This window comes from Bos indicus, chromosome 19 (assembly GCF_029378745.1).
Source record: "Bos indicus isolate NIAB-ARS_2022 breed Sahiwal x Tharparkar chromosome 19, NIAB-ARS_B.indTharparkar_mat_pri_1.0, whole genome shotgun sequence".
In the NCBI taxonomy this organism is placed as follows: Eukaryota; Metazoa; Chordata; class Mammalia; order Artiodactyla; family Bovidae; genus Bos; species Bos indicus.
In genome coordinates this window covers 39,088,192-39,106,351 of record NC_091778.1, presented here as the reverse complement: position 1 = coordinate 39,106,351, position 18,160 = coordinate 39,088,192, and the positions used below count along the sequence as shown (strand labels likewise).

The window sequence follows — 18,160 nt, the reverse complement described above, 5'->3', positions numbered from 1 at the left end:
GGCTTAAAAAAAAAAAAAAAAGGTTTGAAAATAAAAAAAAGGAAGACGGTGGGGTGGGTGGGAAGAGAAAGGAAGGGAGGAGGGTGCCCCGGTATGCTGCTCTGATTCTGGGAGGCGGATGCCTCAGTCGAGCGTGGCTGCTGGAGAAGCAGAGCGAGAAAAAGAAGGCAGGCAGTGAACCACCACCTCGGCGCTGGGCGAAGGTAGCCAAGTCCCAGAAAGGGAGAGGCAGGGAAGAGCATCTCCCTTCTCCTTCTCCCCCCACCAGAGTACGAGAAAAATAAAAATATAAGTCAGTTTAGCAGCTCGGTACTGAACCTCTACCCCTGCGCGCGCGCGCACACACACACACACACACACACACACACACACACACACACACTCACACACAAGAGAGAACACGCAAAAACAAAGGGGGAGGTGCGGGGGGTGGGGTGGGACAAAGTCAACAGCCCACGCGCATCTCTCCAGCGTGGCCTGGGCGCGAGGGTCTCCGGGGCCCGCAGCCTCGGAACGCGAAGGGAGGGGGTTTCTCTCGGCTCCCCTCCCTCGTTTCTCTCTCCTCCAATCGCGCGCAGCCGCCTCCCTCACCCCCTGCGCCCCTGGGCCAAGGGACTGCACCACCTGCCTCCAGCCTCCGCCCCCTCCTCTGCGCGGCCGGGCCTGGCGGGCGCTAGAGCCGGTAGACCGGCTCCCCCAGCAAATCTGCAAGGCGCTGGGAGCAAATGAGGAGAGCGGGTCGGGCCAGTCTCGGGTTCTCGCTTGTAAACTTTATTGTAACTCTTCCGCCCTTTTCAGGCGCAGACAACAGAACAAAGTATAGAGGAACAACAAAATATATAATTAGCCCTCCCTCCCCCCAATAAAGCAATTCACGGATACAGGATACATTCTCTTCACAGTAAACCTAAGAACACTTTTAACAATTGCCCACAGCGCGCATGCTAACTAAAGTAACCTCTTTTGAGAAACACTTAAGACGAAATTGTCAAACCAAAGCGGCGGGCGCGGGGGGGTGGGGGGGTGGAGGAAAAGAGAGAAGCCAGAGAGAAAGCCAGCGAGCTAGGAAGGACAGCGGGGAGGGGGGATGGGAGGGGAAATGAGGACAAGGCGAGAGAGAGAGAGAGAGAGAAAGAGAGAGAAAAGAGAGGGAGGGAGACAGAAAGAATTACGGCGTGAATAGGCAGTTTCATGTTGTTGGGAGAACTTAGCAGAAATCGGTACCTCGGTCATTACAAAGAAGCACGTTCAAAGGAAAAAAAGACCATTGCACAAGGAGGCTTTTTACACGGGGCGGGGGCGTGGGGGGGGGTGCTCAGCCAGGCCGCAGCCGCTTACCCTCGCAGGGCGAGGGAGTCCATGCTTAAAATTCTTTTCTTTCCCCCTGGCCCCCAAGAGAAGGGAAGGAGATCCACGGTAGCTCACACACAGAAGCTATTACGAGATACTACCACTAGCGGGGACTGGCGCGGCGGGGACGCTGCGGTGGGAGGCCAGGCTCCGGGCCCCGCTCGCGGGGCCAGAGCTCTCTCGGGCGGGGGCGGGCGACGGTGGCGCGGTCGGGGGACCGGCGGCCGCAGGGCGGCCGCGGCCCTGGCAGTCCCAGCTGGAGCCTACTTCTTGTCGCCCTTCTGCGCGTCTCCCTCGTCCGCCGCCTCCGGGGCCCGCTCCAGCTTCTGTTTCTCCAGCTCCTCCTGCTCGCATTTGCTGCTGGGGAACTTGTCTTTGTTGTTCTCTTTTTTCCACTTCATCCTCCGGTTCTGGAACCAAATTTTGACCTGTCTCTCTGTCAGTCCCAGTGCATGCGATACCTCGATCCGCCGCTTGCGAGTCAGATAGGGATTAAATAGGAACTCCTTCTCCAGCTCCAGGGTCTGGTAGCGGCTGTAGGTCTGTCGGCCTCGCCTGCGTCCGGCGGCTGCTGGCAATAGGGGAAAGGGCGAGACAGAGGGGAGGGGAGGGTGGGGGAGGGGGCAGAGACGGAGAAGGTTGGAAGATTCGTGAACCAGCCTAGGAGACCAGTATATTAAGGGCAGGGGACCTTCTACCCCGCGCAGGGGCGGGGGCGCTGGGAGGCCGCGGTCAGTGGAGGGGGGGGGGGATGAGGGGGATCAGACACCACTGAATCTAAGGGAGCCAGAAAGGGGTCCCCCCTCCCCTGGTAAGCAGCTCCAGAGAGTTGGGCGGGGGTGGTTGAATCTATTAAAAGTGCCATAAACTTTAGAAGGAAGGATGTGAAGGAGGGGGAAAAATAAGAATAAAAAAAGCCGGGATGGGGACGAATGGACCCACCTTGAAAAGCCCCCAGAGCCTCTGCCCCAGAAGAAAAGTTTCTTCAGGGTAATTAAACTATAAAGCAATTGAGAAGTGCAAAAGTTGAGCGCCCCCACTCCCGCCACCCTTTCTCCACTACCCCCCATAAAACAGTAAAAGGGGGAAAAGGAGGGGAAGAAGAAAAGTCAGGCAGGGTGAGGGGTTTATGGATTCAGGAAATGTCGCTTAGCGACCTCCTTCGAGGGAAACAAAAAGAAGAAAAGGAAGGAAAGGGAGGAAGGAAGGAAAGAAGGGGGAGGCTATCTGAAACGGAGCGAGCACGTCTTCCAGGAGCTGGGGACACCGCTGCCCGGCCTGCCCGGCCCCCTGCCCGTCCTGGGCCCCGGGTCTCCCTTCCTCCCCCGCCCCCCGCCGGCCCCCGACGCGAGCTCACCTTGCGGGCGCATCCAGGGGAAGAGCTGTGTGGGCGACGGGCTCTGCTCGGACCCCTCGGCCTCCTCTCCCAGGCCGCTGGCGGCGGCGAGCTTGCAGTCGGCGTACTGCACCAGGTCTGGATCCTGCGCACCGAACAGGCTCTGCCGCTGCAGCGGGTCGTAGCCGTAGAAGTTGCCCGGGTCCCCGTGGCACGCCACAGCGCACGGGTTCTGCTGGTAGGGAGCCGTGGACAGCGAAGACGGCCCGTGGTAGAACTCCTGGATTTGCGACGGGTGCTGGAAGCTACCGCCGCTGCTGGGACCGTACACCACGGTGGGTCGGCCGCCCAGGTCCTGGGCGAAGCCGCAGTCATAATAATTGGGGCGCAGGGACTCCCCGGTTTTGTATTTGGAGAACAGTGAGTTGACGAAATAAGAGCTCATTTTATTGAATTTTGAGGCGGCGGCGGCGGCGGCGGCTGTAGTTGGGGGCTGTTGGGGAGGGGGTGGGGAGGGGGAAAGGGAGGGAGAGAGAGAGAAAAAAACGCGGATTCGCCGGCTCCTAGTCACCCTCGCCAGGAAAGGAGACGGGAAGGGAGGAGGTGGGGGAAAGAAAAGAAAGAAAAGGCGAAGAAGATCTCGAAGCCACCACACTTTTTGTGATTTCCAGGAATAGAAAAGGACAGCGAAGCCTCCAAAAGTCTAAGCTTGCATGGCAGCCGCGGCTCGCTCGCCCTCCCCCCACCCCCCACCCCCCACACAAAAATATACCGCCACTTAAAGAGGTCCTCGCTTTACATTTCGAAGAAGGGATGCCAGTTCATAAACAGTTTTCGGTGATTTACTTCCCTGCAAATGAGTTGTTTCATATTTTGCACTGTCTTTTCATGATCATTTGCATCCATTAGAGACCCCGCATCCTATTGGCTTCTCCGTACTCCTCCCGGACAGAACGCAGAGCGAGGGTGAGAGCGAGGGAGAGCGAGCGAGAGAGAGAGCGAGAGCAGAGAGCGCCAGGGAGTGAGGAGACAGCGGAAAAAAAAAGGAGGGGAAGAAAAAAAAAAAACACCCAGGGAGAGAGAGGGGGAGAGGGGGAGAGAGGGGGGAAGGAGAGGGGGGGAGAGAGAGAATGAATACGGATTAAATCTGTTTAACTACCTACATTAATGAGATATCTCTTGCCTCACAACAAATCAAATACCTTCGCAGACCACCCCCAAAGACTGATGTGGGGGAGTCACGGAAAAAAACACGCACACACATACACAACGCGCCAGGCGTAGGCACGCTGTTAATTTCGCGATTTTAACGAGGCAGTTGGAGTCTTTTTAAATGTCAGGGTCGCTTCGGAAAAATGTAAAAGAACACGGTTTAATTGCGCCGAGTTTTAAAAGGTCCTATAAATGTAATTGGTATTTTAATACAAGTTATCAAATCATACAGCTTCCTCTCCTAAACATATTTTCAAACAAACGAGGTAGTCATATTTAAAGCTTTAATGATCAATTTCCTTATTATTGATAAAGGTTTAACTATCGTGTGGAGGGAATTGGCTGGGTAACCGGCCCCCAAAAAAACGGCTGTAAACTCTTTAACAAACTATAAAACGCAATAAAGCCGAGTCTGTTGTTGTTTATGCCGCAGCGCATAAAAGCTGTTAGCATTTTACGAGTTCTTTCCTCTACAGCTATAAAACTGCAGCTTCGATCGCCCCCGCCGCCCGACTGCAGCACGGTGGGGGTGACAAAGCCGAAATGAGAATGATTATGAGGTTTTTTTTTCGGCGCAAACGGTGACTTTTCTGAGATTTTCCGCCTCCTTCAGCTGTGGGAGCACCTGCCCCCACTCCCTCTCTGGAGCCCCCAAAGTAGCCCTCTCTGCCCCACCCAGGCCACTCACCAACTTTCCTTCGTTAAACAAACAAGGTTTTTCTTTGGAGAAGGGATTCAGGAGGGCTTGAGGAGGCATCCGGAGGAAGAGCTGAAACTTTCTGGTTAATGGGCAGTGGAGAAATCCTGAACAAAGCTCACCCTGCAATTCATTCTGTAGTTTAACACAGCCTTGGGTGGCTTGGGAAGGGGGTGCTAGAATGAGGAGGGGGTCTCTAGAAGGCACTGGGGCCCAGTAAGCAAGCCTTTAGGAGACCAACTCTGTATGATGGGAGAGGGGCCTGATGCCACCCACAGGATAACACCAGCTGGGCTGCCCTAGTCCTGCACCCAGGCCTTGGGACCCAGTAACCAAGCCCAACTGGCTCCCAACCTTCTCAGGCCAGTTCACTACGCCTTCCACATCACCACTAGGTGAGAGGGCACCACCGGGCCAGCAGCACATCAGAGGGAGGGGAGAGCAACTGAGGCTGCCCTCCCGGTGTCTGGCCTTGGTGCCCGAAGTCTTGTGCTTTCCTTCCTCTGCCCTGGGCAGTGACTGCAGAGGGTGTGTGGGGAGGGGCACCTTTTAGCCTTCACTGTCCTTTCAGCCACTGTCACTGCCTCACCTGACCTTGGGGTGGAGGGATTTGGATACAGCAAGGCCAGAGTCCCCCATGTTCTCTCCTTTCCCCTTGGGCGCCTCTAGTTAAACCTGGCTCTCCCTCCAGACCTAAGGACCTAGGGCCTGAAACACAGAGTGCAGAACCCAGCTGACTGGGTGCCACCCTGTCTTGCCAGTTGCCTTTGCCGGCCTACTGGGCCTAGTGACAGTGGTGGCCAAGCTTTAGAAGGCCCCAAACTGAGAATCTGAACCAATGGCTTCCTGAAGAGGCTCCTTGACCAAGGAAAGGAAAGAAGGAAGGAAGGGAGACAGAAAGACATTTTCTAGCAACAAAGGTGGAGGCTTTATAAATACATTCAGTCTATTGTTTATTCATGAGAGAGTGGCTTGCTTTTGGAGGGGTGTTTTGGGGGGTTCCACTCATCTTCCCCTTTGTAAAAATGAAACCTATTACCTCTTCTAAGGGGAAGGTACCACTGGGGCCACTTGATCCTTCAAAAGTGAATCTGAAGACTGGAGAGGGGCTGATAGGGAAAGGGAGAAAGGAGAAAAGGAGAGGAGCAAACCAGGGTCTTGAATGTTTACCGCCTGGCTGATAGGTGGTGAGGCAGCGGGAGGCAGAGTTAAGTTGTTGCCGAAGCAAACATTTTTATCAAGTGCAGGGGATTTTATGGTCATGATTTGAGGACTCACCGGTGAGGTAGAAATTCAATGGCTTGTTCTAAATCATCCCTACACCGTGCCAGAAATTCCTGATGGAAGGAAAATGTTTCTATTATAAGAAAAAACAAGAAAGAGCGAGGAGATAATTTATAAACACCCAACGGAGCGCAGATTTATTAGAGAAACTCAAGTTGAGAAACTCCGCTTTCCGCTTCGCACCGGGTCCAGGGGGAGGAGAGGCGAGGCTGCAGAGTGGCTAATTTTAAGGAGAAGGGGGGCACCTATTTCTCGCGCAGGTTTGTCCGAAATGGGGAGCAAGGATCGGGCCGGGCCGGGTGGGGAGGAAATGGGAGATTTGGAATCTAAGGGGCTATGGGCAGGGGCTGACAGCGCGCGGGTCACCGAACGAAAAACGCCTGGAGCCCAGGCCTCCAGCTGCTAACTTGAGAAAGGACTGGTGCTCTCCAGGTCTGCCTGAGGCCGGGGCCAGGGCGCACGGAGCCGGAGCTCTCACCTGGAAACCACGGGACGCGGGAGAACCGAGCCCGTGCTTCCTGCACTGCGCCTGTCCCCACAGCCACGCAGAAAACGCACTCTTTTCTGGCGGCCCAACTTGGCCCAGAACTACTCAGGAAATACCCGAGCCTTTCGCACCTCGCCGTCCTGGGGAGCCCCTGCCCCAGCCTGGATCGCCCGGCGCCGCCCCGCCCAGCCCCGGCCACATACAAAGGCTCTGGAGCCTCGGTCCTTGCCGAGCCGCAACGCCGGCTCTGGGCACCTCCGAATCCCCGCCAAAGCCACGGATCCGTCCCCCCTATAGTGCCCCTATGCCCCACCCGGCCTGGCTCACCCGGTTCCCTCTCCCGCCGATCTTGCAGCAGCCTGGGGCGGCTTTCTCTCCATCCGACCCGCTTCTGCCCGCTCGCCCTCTCACCTGACCTGCTCACCCGTATCCGCAGGCATTCTTCTCCCCCCCATCCCGGAAAATCTCATTTTTCTGAACCAATCCTCCTCTTTTATTTGGATTCACTGGTTCTATAGCTACTATTATTCCCCATTTTCATGCATTTGTTGTCCCACGGAACATAGAAACTGGGTGAGAAGCCCTGAGCCCTCCTTCTGGGGGAAATAAAATGATCATTTGAGGAGAGGAGGTCAATCAACATCACTATATCTTAAATCTATAAAATGGGGGAAACGGCCATAATGAACCCTATTTTTATTCTGGGCAAATACTTCATGACTTTTGGTAGCGCTCAATTCATAGATTTCAGGGCCGACCGAGGTGCGAGGTGCAGCCGCAGCGCCCGAAGCCGCCGCACCGGGGATTTTTCACGTGGAGCAAGGATGCCATCTAGCGGCCGTGTTGAGGAAAGGCGCCGCCGCCACCGCTCCCTCCTGCCTCTCCGAGAACCTGCCACCGTGCCAACAACCCCGAGAAACTTTCAATATTAGCCTAAAAGGAGAGGAAAATGAGAGCGTGCGAAGGGGAAGGCGTCGGAAATCAGGAAATGGTTCATGAAATTGTGCAGTTAAGTTAGAGATTTAAAAAAGAGAGAGAGGAACAAAAAGAGAGGGTGGGAAGGGAAAAATAAGTCAGCTTTTCTCTCACCCCCCACCTCAAGCCCTTAATTTCGGGCGGTGACGGCCGAGCAGTGCGCCTTGTATGGCCCCTAAAAGGGGGAGCCGAACACTTTTCAAACCCAACACGATTGTTTCAAATTCTGAGGGAAAACAATTGGGCTTTCTGTGGGGGGAGAGGAGGCCCGAGAGGGTGGGACAGAACTAAAAGGATCAAGAGGCTGCTCGCGCCCAGACGTCTGGCCCCGCCGGACCTGCGTGTGTGTGTGTGTGTGTGTGTGTGCCCGCGCGCGTGTGCAGGGGGCTTCTCTTTATGACGCCCGATTGGGGGGGGGGGCGCTTACGAGGAACAAAGACTAGAGTCTCAATTGCGTTCTGTGAAGCGTTTGTGACAACAAAGTGTTCTTCCCTCGCCCCTCCCTCCTCGCCCCTCTTTGCCCCCTGGGGCCCCCCGGAAACCCCGCGCCCCGCGCTCCGGGCGGGTGTAGGTGGGGGCGGCCGAGCCCAGCCCACCCATTCGCCCGCCAGGCCGGGAGCCCAGGCCCAGCTGTGGCTCTCTCAGCTCCGGAAAGTTTCCCCTCACTGTTTGCTTTGCTGCTGTTTAGTTTCTTAACCTTCAGAAATTTATACGCTATAAACTTTTATAGCGGTCATATTCTTTTATTGCTGCGCACACGGCATTGAATTCCTCTCCCGGCTTCTCTCTGGCTCGCACTCTCCCGGTCCCCCTCTCTGAATCTCTCTCTTTTATTACAGCAGATTTCCCCATCTCCGGCTTCCGAGCCTCTGCATCTTCGTCTTTGTTTGTCTTTAAAGAAGCCACCCGGGGCTGGGGACCCAGACGCCGCCGCCTGAGGCTTCCCGGGGCGCCCTCGCCCCCCTACCCGGCAGCACTCCGTTCAGTTCCTGCCTCTCTTTTTGCGTTTTCCTTTTGGCGGAATCTGGCCTTCTCAGCTCCTTCTCAGCTCAGGCTGGCTCCTGGGAGCCCAGGATGGGGAGGGAGCCTAGTCTACGCAAGCTCTAAAGGCAGATTCACTTGATATACCGACTGGAACCCTCGGAGGAGGACGCGGGTTGGGGCCCCGGCGTACCAGGAGCTTCGCGTTCTCCTGCCTCCGGCTGTCTCTCCGATTTTGCGTTCGCTGGAGAGGGGTAGGCCTGGCCTTTTCGCTTCCAGGCCGATTTCACAAGGGCCAGGCTTTGTCCCCACCTCTATCCCAACCTCAGGGTCTCCGCGGACTGCAGCGCCGTTGGGTGGGCCCGGTGGGAGGCTCCAGCAGGAGACCGGTGCCCAAGAGCCAGCCCGGCAGAAGCGGAATCCCAGCGCCTGGATGAGAACCGCCTGGCGGCAGACAACAGCGCTCCTCATCTGAGGCTTTGGTGGTGGACCCGCAGTCTGAGAGGGACAAAAAGGTGCCTTTTGAAACCGAATTTAGTTTTGGGGTCCGATTGGGGAAGGGACTCCCACCCCCCGCCCCGCCTCAACTATTTCTGTTCGACACACAACCTTCTCTCCCAGCCTGAAAGAGCTGCCTCCCCAGGCCCCACTCCCACCAAACTCCACCCGCGTTACACCAAGGCTGCGACCCCGAGGCTCAGATTGGAGCCTCAGACTCCAGGTGGGGATTGAAAACCTAGGGTTCACTCTTTTTGAGGGGTGGAAGAAAGGACAGCCTGGCCTTGTAGAGACCTCTATTTGCATCCTGTCCCTCTGCTGCAGGGAATAGCAGAAAGAAGTTACTGCTCTCTTCACTTGTGTGGCATTTTAAAGTGGCCAAACCAAGGTGCCTTTCTCAGCCAGCTGAGAGAGGACCTGCTTCCAGGCATGGCAGGGCAACCTTGCCTTTCCTCTGGCTCTGGAGGTGGTGGGGAAGTCTCCAGCATAACAAGAGGAAGGTCTCATTGCTGCCTGCAGACCCAGACCCCATCTCTAATCTTTCTTTCCTTTTCTTCCCCTCCAGTCTCCCAGCCCTCCTGTTGGAAGGTTCTTCTCAGTTTAAGCAGAGGTCCTGGGTCCAGACCAGCTCTCAGCTCCTGCAGGAAGCCCACCCTACAAAGTCTAAGGAGAAATCTCTTGGGCACAGGACTTTTCTCTTTTTTTCCAAGCCACCCTCTTGGAACTAGCACCTCTACTCTGGTCAGGTGAGGAGAGCCAACACAGAATGACACACGAGAGGCTTATTGTCTAGAGTGATATATATTTTTTGTTCTTTTTCTTGTTTCTTTTTCTTCCAAAACAATCAGAGCTCTAAGCCCTTCACCCTCCCCTCTCCCACCCACAACCCTCCCTTGTAAGCGACAACTGAAAACAGGCGAGACGATCACCCCCAAAGAAATCACAAAACACAGCACAATTTCACGACTGCCACCGACGAAGCAAAAAAAGTTCTACTGGAATGTCCCCTTGCAGGGTCGGGATTAGCAGGAGCCAGTCTATGAATTGAGGGGGGTTGGAAAGGGGGGGAAGCAGGGGGAGGAAAGGAAGCAGAGAGTAAGCCCTAGTCTAACGCTTAGGTGCGATTTCGGCCTCTTTTCTTAGCAAGCGGGACTGCTCCCCAGAAGCCTGCGCGCGCAGGTCGCCATCCAGGCGGGTCTCAGCGCTTCTGCGCTGAAGCGGCAGCTGCCAAGCCCGAGGCTCCTCCGCAGGGGTCGGACTGGGCAGGACTGGAGGAATAAGTCAAGCTCCGCAAGCCCAGAGTTTTTGCTCCTCCCTGTCCTCCACGACTTGCTCTGGAGAGGAGCCCAGGAATCGATGCACAATAAATTCTCCATCGGGTTCTCCTGACCTGCTTTCCCGCCTAAGGAGTAGAGCTAGCAGAGGATGGAGGGTGGAGAGGGGGGTTCTACAGGGGTGACTTGACTCGCTGGTGCAAGGTGGACTGGCCGAACAGAGTTGATTTCAGAGCTGGGGAGGATGCAGAAGAATGCAGCAGGGCCGGTGTCAAGCAAGAGAAGCCACAGTCTCTGTCAAGCAGGGCACAGATGAACGGGAGGATGACACTGTCAAGGCTTATGACCCACGATCTGACCTCCTTTTGTTGGAAGGATAGGAAAACAACATGCAGAATTAAACACTTCCTGCAGCAAAACGTGTGTATGTGGACTACTTTCATAAAACCTAAGAGACTCTCCTAAGACCACCACTGCCTTTCCTTGCCCTTTCTAGCCCACCAGCTGGGGAACTGAGTTTATCCCATTTGGCCTTGAGTCCATGCCTGGGGACAGTTAAGGAGTCCATGGGGGTGGTGGTGTGATGCTGGGCCCCTTGAACTGCAGCGCCTCATTCAGGAATGTGTCTTGAGACATCTTCTTCGTGTGTATTGCATTGGGGGTAGACCCTGGACTTTTCTGATGGTCTAGGGGCTATTCTGCCAGACGTGGGGTGTGATGGCACTTGGGGTGTCACTTGAGTGTTGACTGTGGGCTTTTCCCATTGTTACTGTGGGCTCCAGGCTTTATCCAGGCGGGCATCTGTTGGGCTGTGTGCATTTGGAGTGTCCCCAGGTGACTTCGGGATAAGTATGTGGGAAGGAACAGGCAGGTTGGAAGTGAGGAACTGGGGTTGCCCAGAAAAATTAGGAGGGTTACTAGGGACTCTACTAGGGGTTGTCTTTCCTTGTGGCCCATCACCTTCTTAGGAATCAACTACATCTACCTTCTAAATCAATAAAAACTCCTCCTGAGACCCAGGGAGAAGAGAAGGACAGGTGAGGGCAAAGGAAAGGAGAGAGCCTCTAGATACAGAAAAGGACTTTGAAGAGAAAGATCCCCTTCCCCATTCACTTGAATACATCCCAGACAGCACTGGCTCTGCAGCCATCACTTATAAATAAGTGTGAGATGGAGAAGGGGTGGGGTGGGCTAGAGGAATCTTTACTCTTTGCCCTGTTCCTTATTCATTTTCTTCATTTTCATCCGCCGGTTCTGAAACCAGATTTTGACTTGTCTCTCACTCAGATTGAGGAGTCTGGCCACTTCGTGCCTACGGTCCCTGGTGAGGTACATATTGAACAGAAACTCCTTCTCTAGCTCCAGCGTCTGGTATTTGGTGTAGGGACAGCGCTTTTTCCGGGAAGAGCGAGCGTGCAGCCAGTTGGCGGAGGGGTTGGCTGAAAGAGAAGCAGCGATAGAATCAAAGAAAGGAAAGGGGGTGAAGGGCCCCTGTGTTCTCCTTCCAAGAGGGTGCCCCTTTGGTCTCTACTCCCCATTTTGCATTAGAGAAAGGGCCACCTGGGCCTTCAGCTCCCAGAAAGGGTCTCAGAGATGGGCCAGGAGTTGCTATAGACATTTCCAGGTGAGAGATTTTGGGACAGGATAGAGCCAAACCTGTGCCAGGCATCCCACAACTTCCCAGGCTTTCCCTGTCCCAGGCCCTCTCTCAGTCTCTTTCTCGGCTTGGGTCAGAACTGGTTAGGATTCAGGTCAGAGCCCAGCCTGGCTGAAGCCCCCTCCCCCACCAGCTCTACAAGACTAACTAGGCTGACTGAAGAGTACTAGCTCTAAGTCTGAGAGGTAAGAGAAAGACTGAGCTGGGGGAGAGGAGAGTGGCTTCTGCCCAGCCAAACTGAGGGGCCTCCTGACCCTCCAGTCCAGTGCACCCTCCTGTCTTAATCACAAGCGTGGGTCTCTCGGCCACATGGCAGCAGGCATATGTGTCTATGTGATATCTCGCTGCCCACCCCCCCCAACACCACACACCACAAATATGGTTTGCATTTAGAGACGCAAACATTCAGCACACTCCAATTCACATGCAACCCAATTACAACCATTTATCACCTCCAGCCTGTGGACAAGAGAGCGCTGGGGGCTCACAGATAACTTATGGTCGCAATAGTCTCCGTTTCCGCTCCTGCTCATCTCGCAGTTTGGTTAAAGCAAGTTCAGGGAAATTGGGACGCAAGATTGCTCCAGTCCCAAGGTGGGGAGCCATGGATCATGTGGGGGTAACAGAAGTCCATCACAGCACACCTAAATCCAACTGGCTCCACCCGGTGAGAGGGAACAGAGAAAAGGGTGACTGAGGGGAAGTGGGGGATAAAAAGGAAACAAAAATATATGCAAGTTTCTCTTCTCCTTACCCCTGAACTCAGAAAAGTTGCCAAATAAAGCAGAGTTAATTAAAAATAGCAGCCACCCTCTGCTAGATTTCTTCATCTCAAATGAAAAACACTGAATTTTTTTTTTAAAAAGTAATAATAATCTGGTTCATCCTACACTAAGTACCCTGTCTTACCAATTTGCAGTGCTATTTCCTTAATGTGATTGCCTGGGATGAGACCCGCAGTCACATTAAATATGAAAGAGGAAAAAAAAAAAAAAAACTGTTAATAATTGATCCTAGCCAAACTGCTGCCTTGCAATAATGGACTTTCCAGGCAGAGTTTGGGGGCCTGGGGTGGGGGGCCTGCTTGGGTGTGAGCAGGGAGGCTTTGGGAAGAGCCGTGTTACCCAAATGTCAGCTCTTGTGATCCCACCTGGCAGGTTGGAAGGGGTGACCTGAGGGAGTAGGGCAGCTCTCTTCCCTCCAGCAGGCAATAAACCCCAAAGGACCCGTGGGTCACTCTGTTGGTGGGAAATCCGGCAGGGCAAGCAGAGACTTAAAAAATCTGACCCTCACTCTTGAAAAAGAGTAAGGGGTGAGGACTTGTCCCCACCAGCCTGCAGGTTATTGTTTGGGGCCTAAGAGCTCCGACCAACTTGCCCTTCTCAGCCTTAAAAAACGAAAAATCCGAGACTCTTTCTGATCCCCTTAGGGAGCAGCACCTCCTGGAAATTGGGCAGACTGGGGTTCCTGGAGGGGGTGCATTTGGAGGGGTGGGAGACGGTGAGAAACTACCTTCCGAGGATAAAGTTCTCCGCCTCTCCGCAAGCCTCTCTTCCCCCCACCCTTCCTCTCCCCAGGGTCCTTTCGGGATCTCTCTCCACGCCGCGGGTCGGCCCTGAAGTTCGGAAGCGATTCCTCGACTCCCCGCGAGGCGGACAGCTCCGGCTGGGGCTAGGGAGCCCTGCGGAGAGCAGCGGGAACCGCAGGAAAGGAAGCCGCAACCCGGGCGAGAATGCCAAAGGAGGGGAGGGGGCGACCGGAGGGAAGGCTCCTGGGGAGGGGCCGGCGCATCCCGGGAGGGGGCTCAGTCTCTGGGTCCTGGGCTTCCCCCGCCCCTCCCGGCGCCGGCTGCGGACCCTGAGCGGCTACTGAGCGAGATCTGCTAGGAACAATCCTCCGCCAAGCTGTTGCATCGCAAATAAAATCCTAATGAGCCCCCTCCCACTTCCCCTTGGCCGGCTTTTACGGTGTGCGCGTGGCGCGGGGAGCCCTGCCAGCCGTGCAGGGCCCGGCTTCCCGGCGCGCTCCCGCCCTGGCCCGCGCGGGCTCTCGGCTTCTCTGGCTGCCTCCCCGGCCCCGCCAGCTCCTCTTCCAGCCGGCGGTTGTCGGCCTCTTCCCGGGCTTTCGGCGGGCCTCCGGGGGCGTGGGGGAAGAGAGGCCGAGAGAGCGGCGAGCTGATCCCTGAGCCCCGGGTTCCCGCTGGACTTGACGGAGTGGGGCGGCGCGCCTCCGGCGGCCTCAGTCTCCCTTTCTGGGGCACCCAGCTGCCTCCCTTCCTTCCTCCGTCTTCCCTCCGCCCTCGCCTGCTCTCTGGCCAACGCCGCGGTTTCCCTTCACATTGTCCGCAGTTTATTGCCTCTCCCCTCCCCTCCCCCTCGCCTGGCCTTCGGCCTGGGTATTTCCTCACTTTTTATAACTTACTTTGATCCGGCCTCTCTTTGTCCTCGCTTCCTTCGCAAATTTTATTGTCCCCGTAGCCGGGTCTTTGATTAGACAGGACGGCCTCCCTGCCCGCCGAAGTTTCCAAACTGTACTCGGGCGTGCCCTGCTTGAGCAGCTCCCCAGGCGCGCCCAGCAGCGGCTCCGCCTTCACAGCCGCCTGGCCCTGCCCCGGAGCAGCTTCGCCGCGCGGCGCCGGCTCCAGCCAGGTGCGGAGGTACCTGCTCTCGGCCGGCGGGACGCCCTGGGGCTGGATGTAGGGGTGGTAGACGGACGGCAGGCTTCCGGACGCGTGCGGGCTCAGCGGCGCCCAGGATGCGCCGAACACCGGCGCTTTGGGCTGGAAGCTGCACGAGGGGAACTCCAGGTGCTCCGCGTGGCCCGGCTGCCGGGGGCTCGCGTACTGGCCGGAAGGAAACTTGGCTGGAGGCGCGTCCTCACTCTCGTGACTTATGATCGAGTCGACATAATAGCTGCTAAGCGTCCCAGAAATGGACATTCTCAGACATTATCCGGGCGCTCGCAGGGGGAAGGGAAACGCTCGCGCGCGGCGCTCAAGCAGGGAGAGGTGGCACCCGGACCGGTGTGAGGGCTTTCGGACGCGACCCCCCCAGCCCCCCACCCTCCCACCCCCACCCCCTGCTCAACTTCTCAGCCAACAAAGTACAGTGGAGCAGCCCGGCTCAGCGCTCCTTGCAAAATGATTGGTCAAAGTTTTTCCGACTGCCTGATAAAGCGTCAGCTCCGACATAAATCAATCGGGCGAGGGGGCTGCGCTCTCGCTGTCATACGTCCGCACCGCATTCCATATCGAGGATGGATTGTTTTATGCTGATGCAATGTGCTATCACGTCAGGGCTCCGGCGGCCACGTAACCTCAGCCCAAGCTGCCGGCCGCCCGCCCCCCACCCCCGCTTTTGCAAGAAGGGGGGCAGTTCTCGACGTGGGGCGGCGGGGGCTGAGGAGAGGCGGAGGGAAAGCAGCGGGCTGCCTCGGGAGGGACGCTGGCTGTGGAGCCCTCTCCCCAGGCGGGTCCGAGAGGGAGCGCAGGACACAGGGAGGGAGAGAGCTGCAGCCAGGGGAGCGGCCCGAGAGGCCCGGGGCATAATTAAAGAAAGAGGAGGTGGTCCCGGCCAAACACACCTCCACTCCACCCCGCCGGCCCTCGCTTCCTCTTCCCAGTCCCTTGACGCAATATGTTTATTAAACAATAGCGCGGCAGCAAGCCACTGGAGATGAAGGAAAGGGGATGGGGGAGAGTTGGGGTTTTATAGGAGGGGACTCTGTAACTAGTTTGGGATGTTTATAGGCCTGGGACTTTCTCCTGACCCCTCAGTAGCTGAGGGAGGAGAGAAGGGAATAAAAGTGCCTGAGTGTCCAAAGATACTGTCCTAAAATCTAGCTGTCTTGAAATTAGAGCCCATATGAGGATAAAGGGATTCATCAGGCAGGCCCTGGAAAGTTGATCCTCTGAAAGAGTCTAGTACAACTAGTCAAAGCTCCTTTAAATTTCTTGGGCCTCTCTGGCCTTGATCAGAGGAAAGGGAGGTGCACAGCCATCTCTCCTTTCCTCCACTGAACACCAGACCCTTAACACTGCCCATGGGGGAGCCGAACGGGAGAAAGGGTTAAGGGAAGTTCCCTAAGGCGTCAGCAGAGCAGAGCTGTGAGAAGGGGTCCAGAGTTATCTCCCCTTCCACCCAGTGGGGAAGGAGGTGAGTCCGGGAGTTTTCGCCTCTCTTGACCGCTCTTCCCCAGCATTGCCCGCTCCGAAGGATTTCCAAACACGCTGTATTGGGCACCAGCATAGACTGGGAACCTGCGGGTCAGTCTCCCGCTCACCCGCCGCTTTTCCTCCTGCAGACTCCTGCAAGGAGCTACCAAATAGCCCACTTGATTGGTATCTACTCAGCGGCCCTGCGCCGGGACTCCCCCGGGGCCACCGGCTGGCTTCCTGGCCCATCTCCAGCCGTCGCTCCTCTGGCTTCTGCCCTCGCTGCTGTTGCTTCTGGTGGTGTGGACGCTCAGGGAGGGGCGGCCCCTGGACAGACCCGCTTCTCTCCGGTCAGGCTTCAGGCAGGCTGGGGACGATTTTCTTAGCATTCTCCGACCCTGGGCCCTGGTAAGACAGGCTGTCCCAGTCCTGTCGTTTTAATAAAAGCGGGACCATTCTAATTTGCGGTTGTATCTGTTTGGCCATGCACCCTTCTGCCATGCAGAAGGCTGAGGATCACCTCCACACACGCACAGACACACTCCCGCCCGCTTTTCTTTCCAAATGAAGCCATCTCGTGTCATTACGTGTGAAATACGAGGGCAAAGCGCCATATTTCTTCACATTATGGCGATTTCAAAATGATTTTTTAAAGATCAATGCCAGCGCCCACTCGGCCCCCTCCTTTTCCACCCCAGCTCTCTGAGGGCGACAGCCCAGCAGATCCGGAACCAAACAGCGTGAAGATCTGCTCTTTCCATGGGACCCAAGTGGGAAAACAGAAATTTGATGCAAATTCTTCTAAGTAGCGTTTGGACACTGGGGAAAGTCGAGGGAGCTCCCCAGACTCGCTAGCGAAAAAGCTGGGCACCGGGCGAATGAATCACAGTTATGGAAAAGCACCTGTTCTCCATTTGCCAGACCTATGCCTATGCCGTCTGCTGTTGGCTTTACCTGTGATACAGATATTCTTAAGAAAAAAAAAGAAAAGAAAAGAAAGAAAAAACTCCTCTCCTACTGTAAATAATGGTGTTATGAAGCATGGCGGGCTGAGTATATGACTTTCCGTAATATATAAATTAGGGCCCCAAAGGACATGAGGTCTGTGGCCAGGGACTTTTTTATTTATGGCAGAGCCACAGTGCACTGGGCTCTTCTTAAGACCCAGGCTGTGCAGACGCTGGGCTCCCGCCCTTCTGGTTGCCATTCTGTCTCTGGCTTTGCCGCTGCCTCTCTTTGTGACAAGAGAGAAGTTGAGAGAGTCACTTAGTTTAGGGAAGAAGTTTGAGGAAGAAGAACATTTAGGCTCATGACCTGTGCCCTACAAGGGTGGGGTGTCCCCACAGACAGGTTTGTGGACTGCAGTCTGTCTGGTGAGTTGCCCCTAACCCCTGGTGGCTCCAGGGTGCTGGGTGAAGAGGGGACTCAGACCTCTTTTCTGAGACCAAAACTTAGCTTTTGCTCACAAACAAGCTGGAGGGTGGGAATAATTCCAAAGTGACAGGTTTTGGAGGTCTTGTCATCTTCTCAGGAGAGGTGACTCTGGAGGAAAGAGAATGAACCAGCACTCAAGCCCTGGAGTCTGCACCCCAGCTCGTCTCCTCCAAGTGGGGATCCAGATACACCAAGCAGTAAGTCCCACTTCAGCCAGGCTTTCTAGAAAGCACTGCTGCTCCAAATTGGAGCTCAATTTCAGCTTAGGCTTCCTCTCAGTCAGCTGAGAGAAAGCTCCTTGTCTGGGTGATCTGAGGGCTTGTGAACCGCCCCCCAAACCTTGTTTTCTCTCCCAGACAATGATACCCACCATGAAGAAGAGAAGCAAATAGGATTGTGGCCCCTGGAGCCCAGCGTCTAGTGCTGCTGAATAGAGGGTTGCTTGAGTGGGGGTCACTTCACCCTGAGAGACCAAACTGCTCCCCACCTCCCCCCAACCCTAAAGAGAAAGAAGGAAAACCCTCTTGAAGCCTCTTGCCATTCCCTGCACCGGAGCTGTGCCTGAACACAGCTGGGGCCAGTAGCTGATAGTTCCGGGAAGGGCAGGCAGGGAAGAGCTGCAGCTTCTGCCCACAGTGGGGCCCAGAGCAGCCAAGAACCACGAAGGAGGCCGAGGTGAGAAGATGAGAGGCCAGCCCTGGCCAGGACCAGCCGGTGAGTGCCTGTGGTTTAAGGGCTGTTTTAGAGGCGCCCTTCACTCTGAGATAGAGAGAAAATCTAGACAGAGGGAAGGAAATAAAAGCAAGGAGAAAAACAAAAAAG

General features: G+C 55.7%; 2 protein-coding genes and 1 long non-coding RNA gene across 17 annotated transcripts; 1 reads left to right on the top strand and 2 right to left on the bottom strand.

Moving 5' to 3' along the window:
• Window positions 1-750: 750 nt before the first annotated feature.
• On the bottom strand, window positions 751-14,285 carry HOXB8 (homeobox B8). 15 transcript variants are annotated; one of them, XM_070773319.1, is made up of 5 exons: window positions 14,173-14,266; window positions 5,874-5,932; window positions 3,459-3,627; window positions 2,708-3,179; window positions 751-1,921 (listed from the first exon to the last, which is right to left on the bottom strand). In XM_070773319.1, exons 4-5 carry the CDS (start codon window positions 3,129-3,131, stop codon window positions 1,614-1,616), a joined length of 732 nt encoding a protein of 243 aa, XP_070629420.1. In that variant the 5' UTR covers window positions 3,132-3,179; window positions 3,459-3,627; window positions 5,874-5,932; window positions 14,173-14,266; the 3' UTR covers window positions 751-1,613. The 15 variants fall into 15 exon arrangements, with proteins under 15 accessions (XP_070629420.1, XP_070629423.1, XP_070629426.1 ...); XM_070773322.1 differs by having other exon boundaries at window positions 3,459-3,624; XM_070773325.1 differs by having other exon boundaries at window positions 3,459-3,614.
• Window positions 7,766-10,070, top strand: LOC109574368 (uncharacterized). The gene is made up of 3 exons (XR_002183079.2): window positions 7,766-8,837; window positions 9,386-9,566; window positions 9,964-10,070. It is a non-coding gene; the product is annotated as an uncharacterized lncRNA (long non-coding RNA).
• HOXB9 (homeobox B9) lies at window positions 9,565-14,790 on the bottom strand. Its single transcript, XM_019982363.2, has 2 exons — window positions 14,173-14,790; window positions 9,565-11,533 (listed from the first exon to the last, which is right to left on the bottom strand). The coding sequence occupies exons 1-2, from the start codon at window positions 14,687-14,689 to the stop codon at window positions 11,298-11,300; spliced, it is 753 nt and encodes a 250-aa protein (XP_019837922.2). The 5' UTR covers window positions 14,690-14,790; the 3' UTR covers window positions 9,565-11,297.
• Window positions 14,791-18,160: the final 3,370 nt, after the last annotated feature.

What these genes read in the sequence shown, in the direction of transcription:
- HOXB8 (XM_070773316.1), bottom strand. Translation starts at nt 3,131, where the DNA reads ATGAGCTCTTATTTCGTCAACTCACTGTTCTCCAAATACAAAACCGGG. An exon ending in CCCCTGGATGCGCCCGCAAG is followed by an intron (nt 1,922 to 2,707) that starts GTGAGCTCGCGT and finishes CCCTATTGCCAG; the next exon opens with CAGCCGCCGGACGCAGGCGA.
- HOXB9 (XM_019982363.2), bottom strand. Translation starts at nt 14,689, where the DNA reads ATGTCCATTTCTGGGACGCTTAGCAGCTATTATGTCGACTCGATCATA. An exon ending in CAAAGAGAGGCCGGATCAAA is followed by an intron (nt 11,534 to 14,172) that starts GTAAGTTATAAA and finishes CTTCTCTTTCAG; the next exon opens with CCAACCCCTCCGCCAACTGG.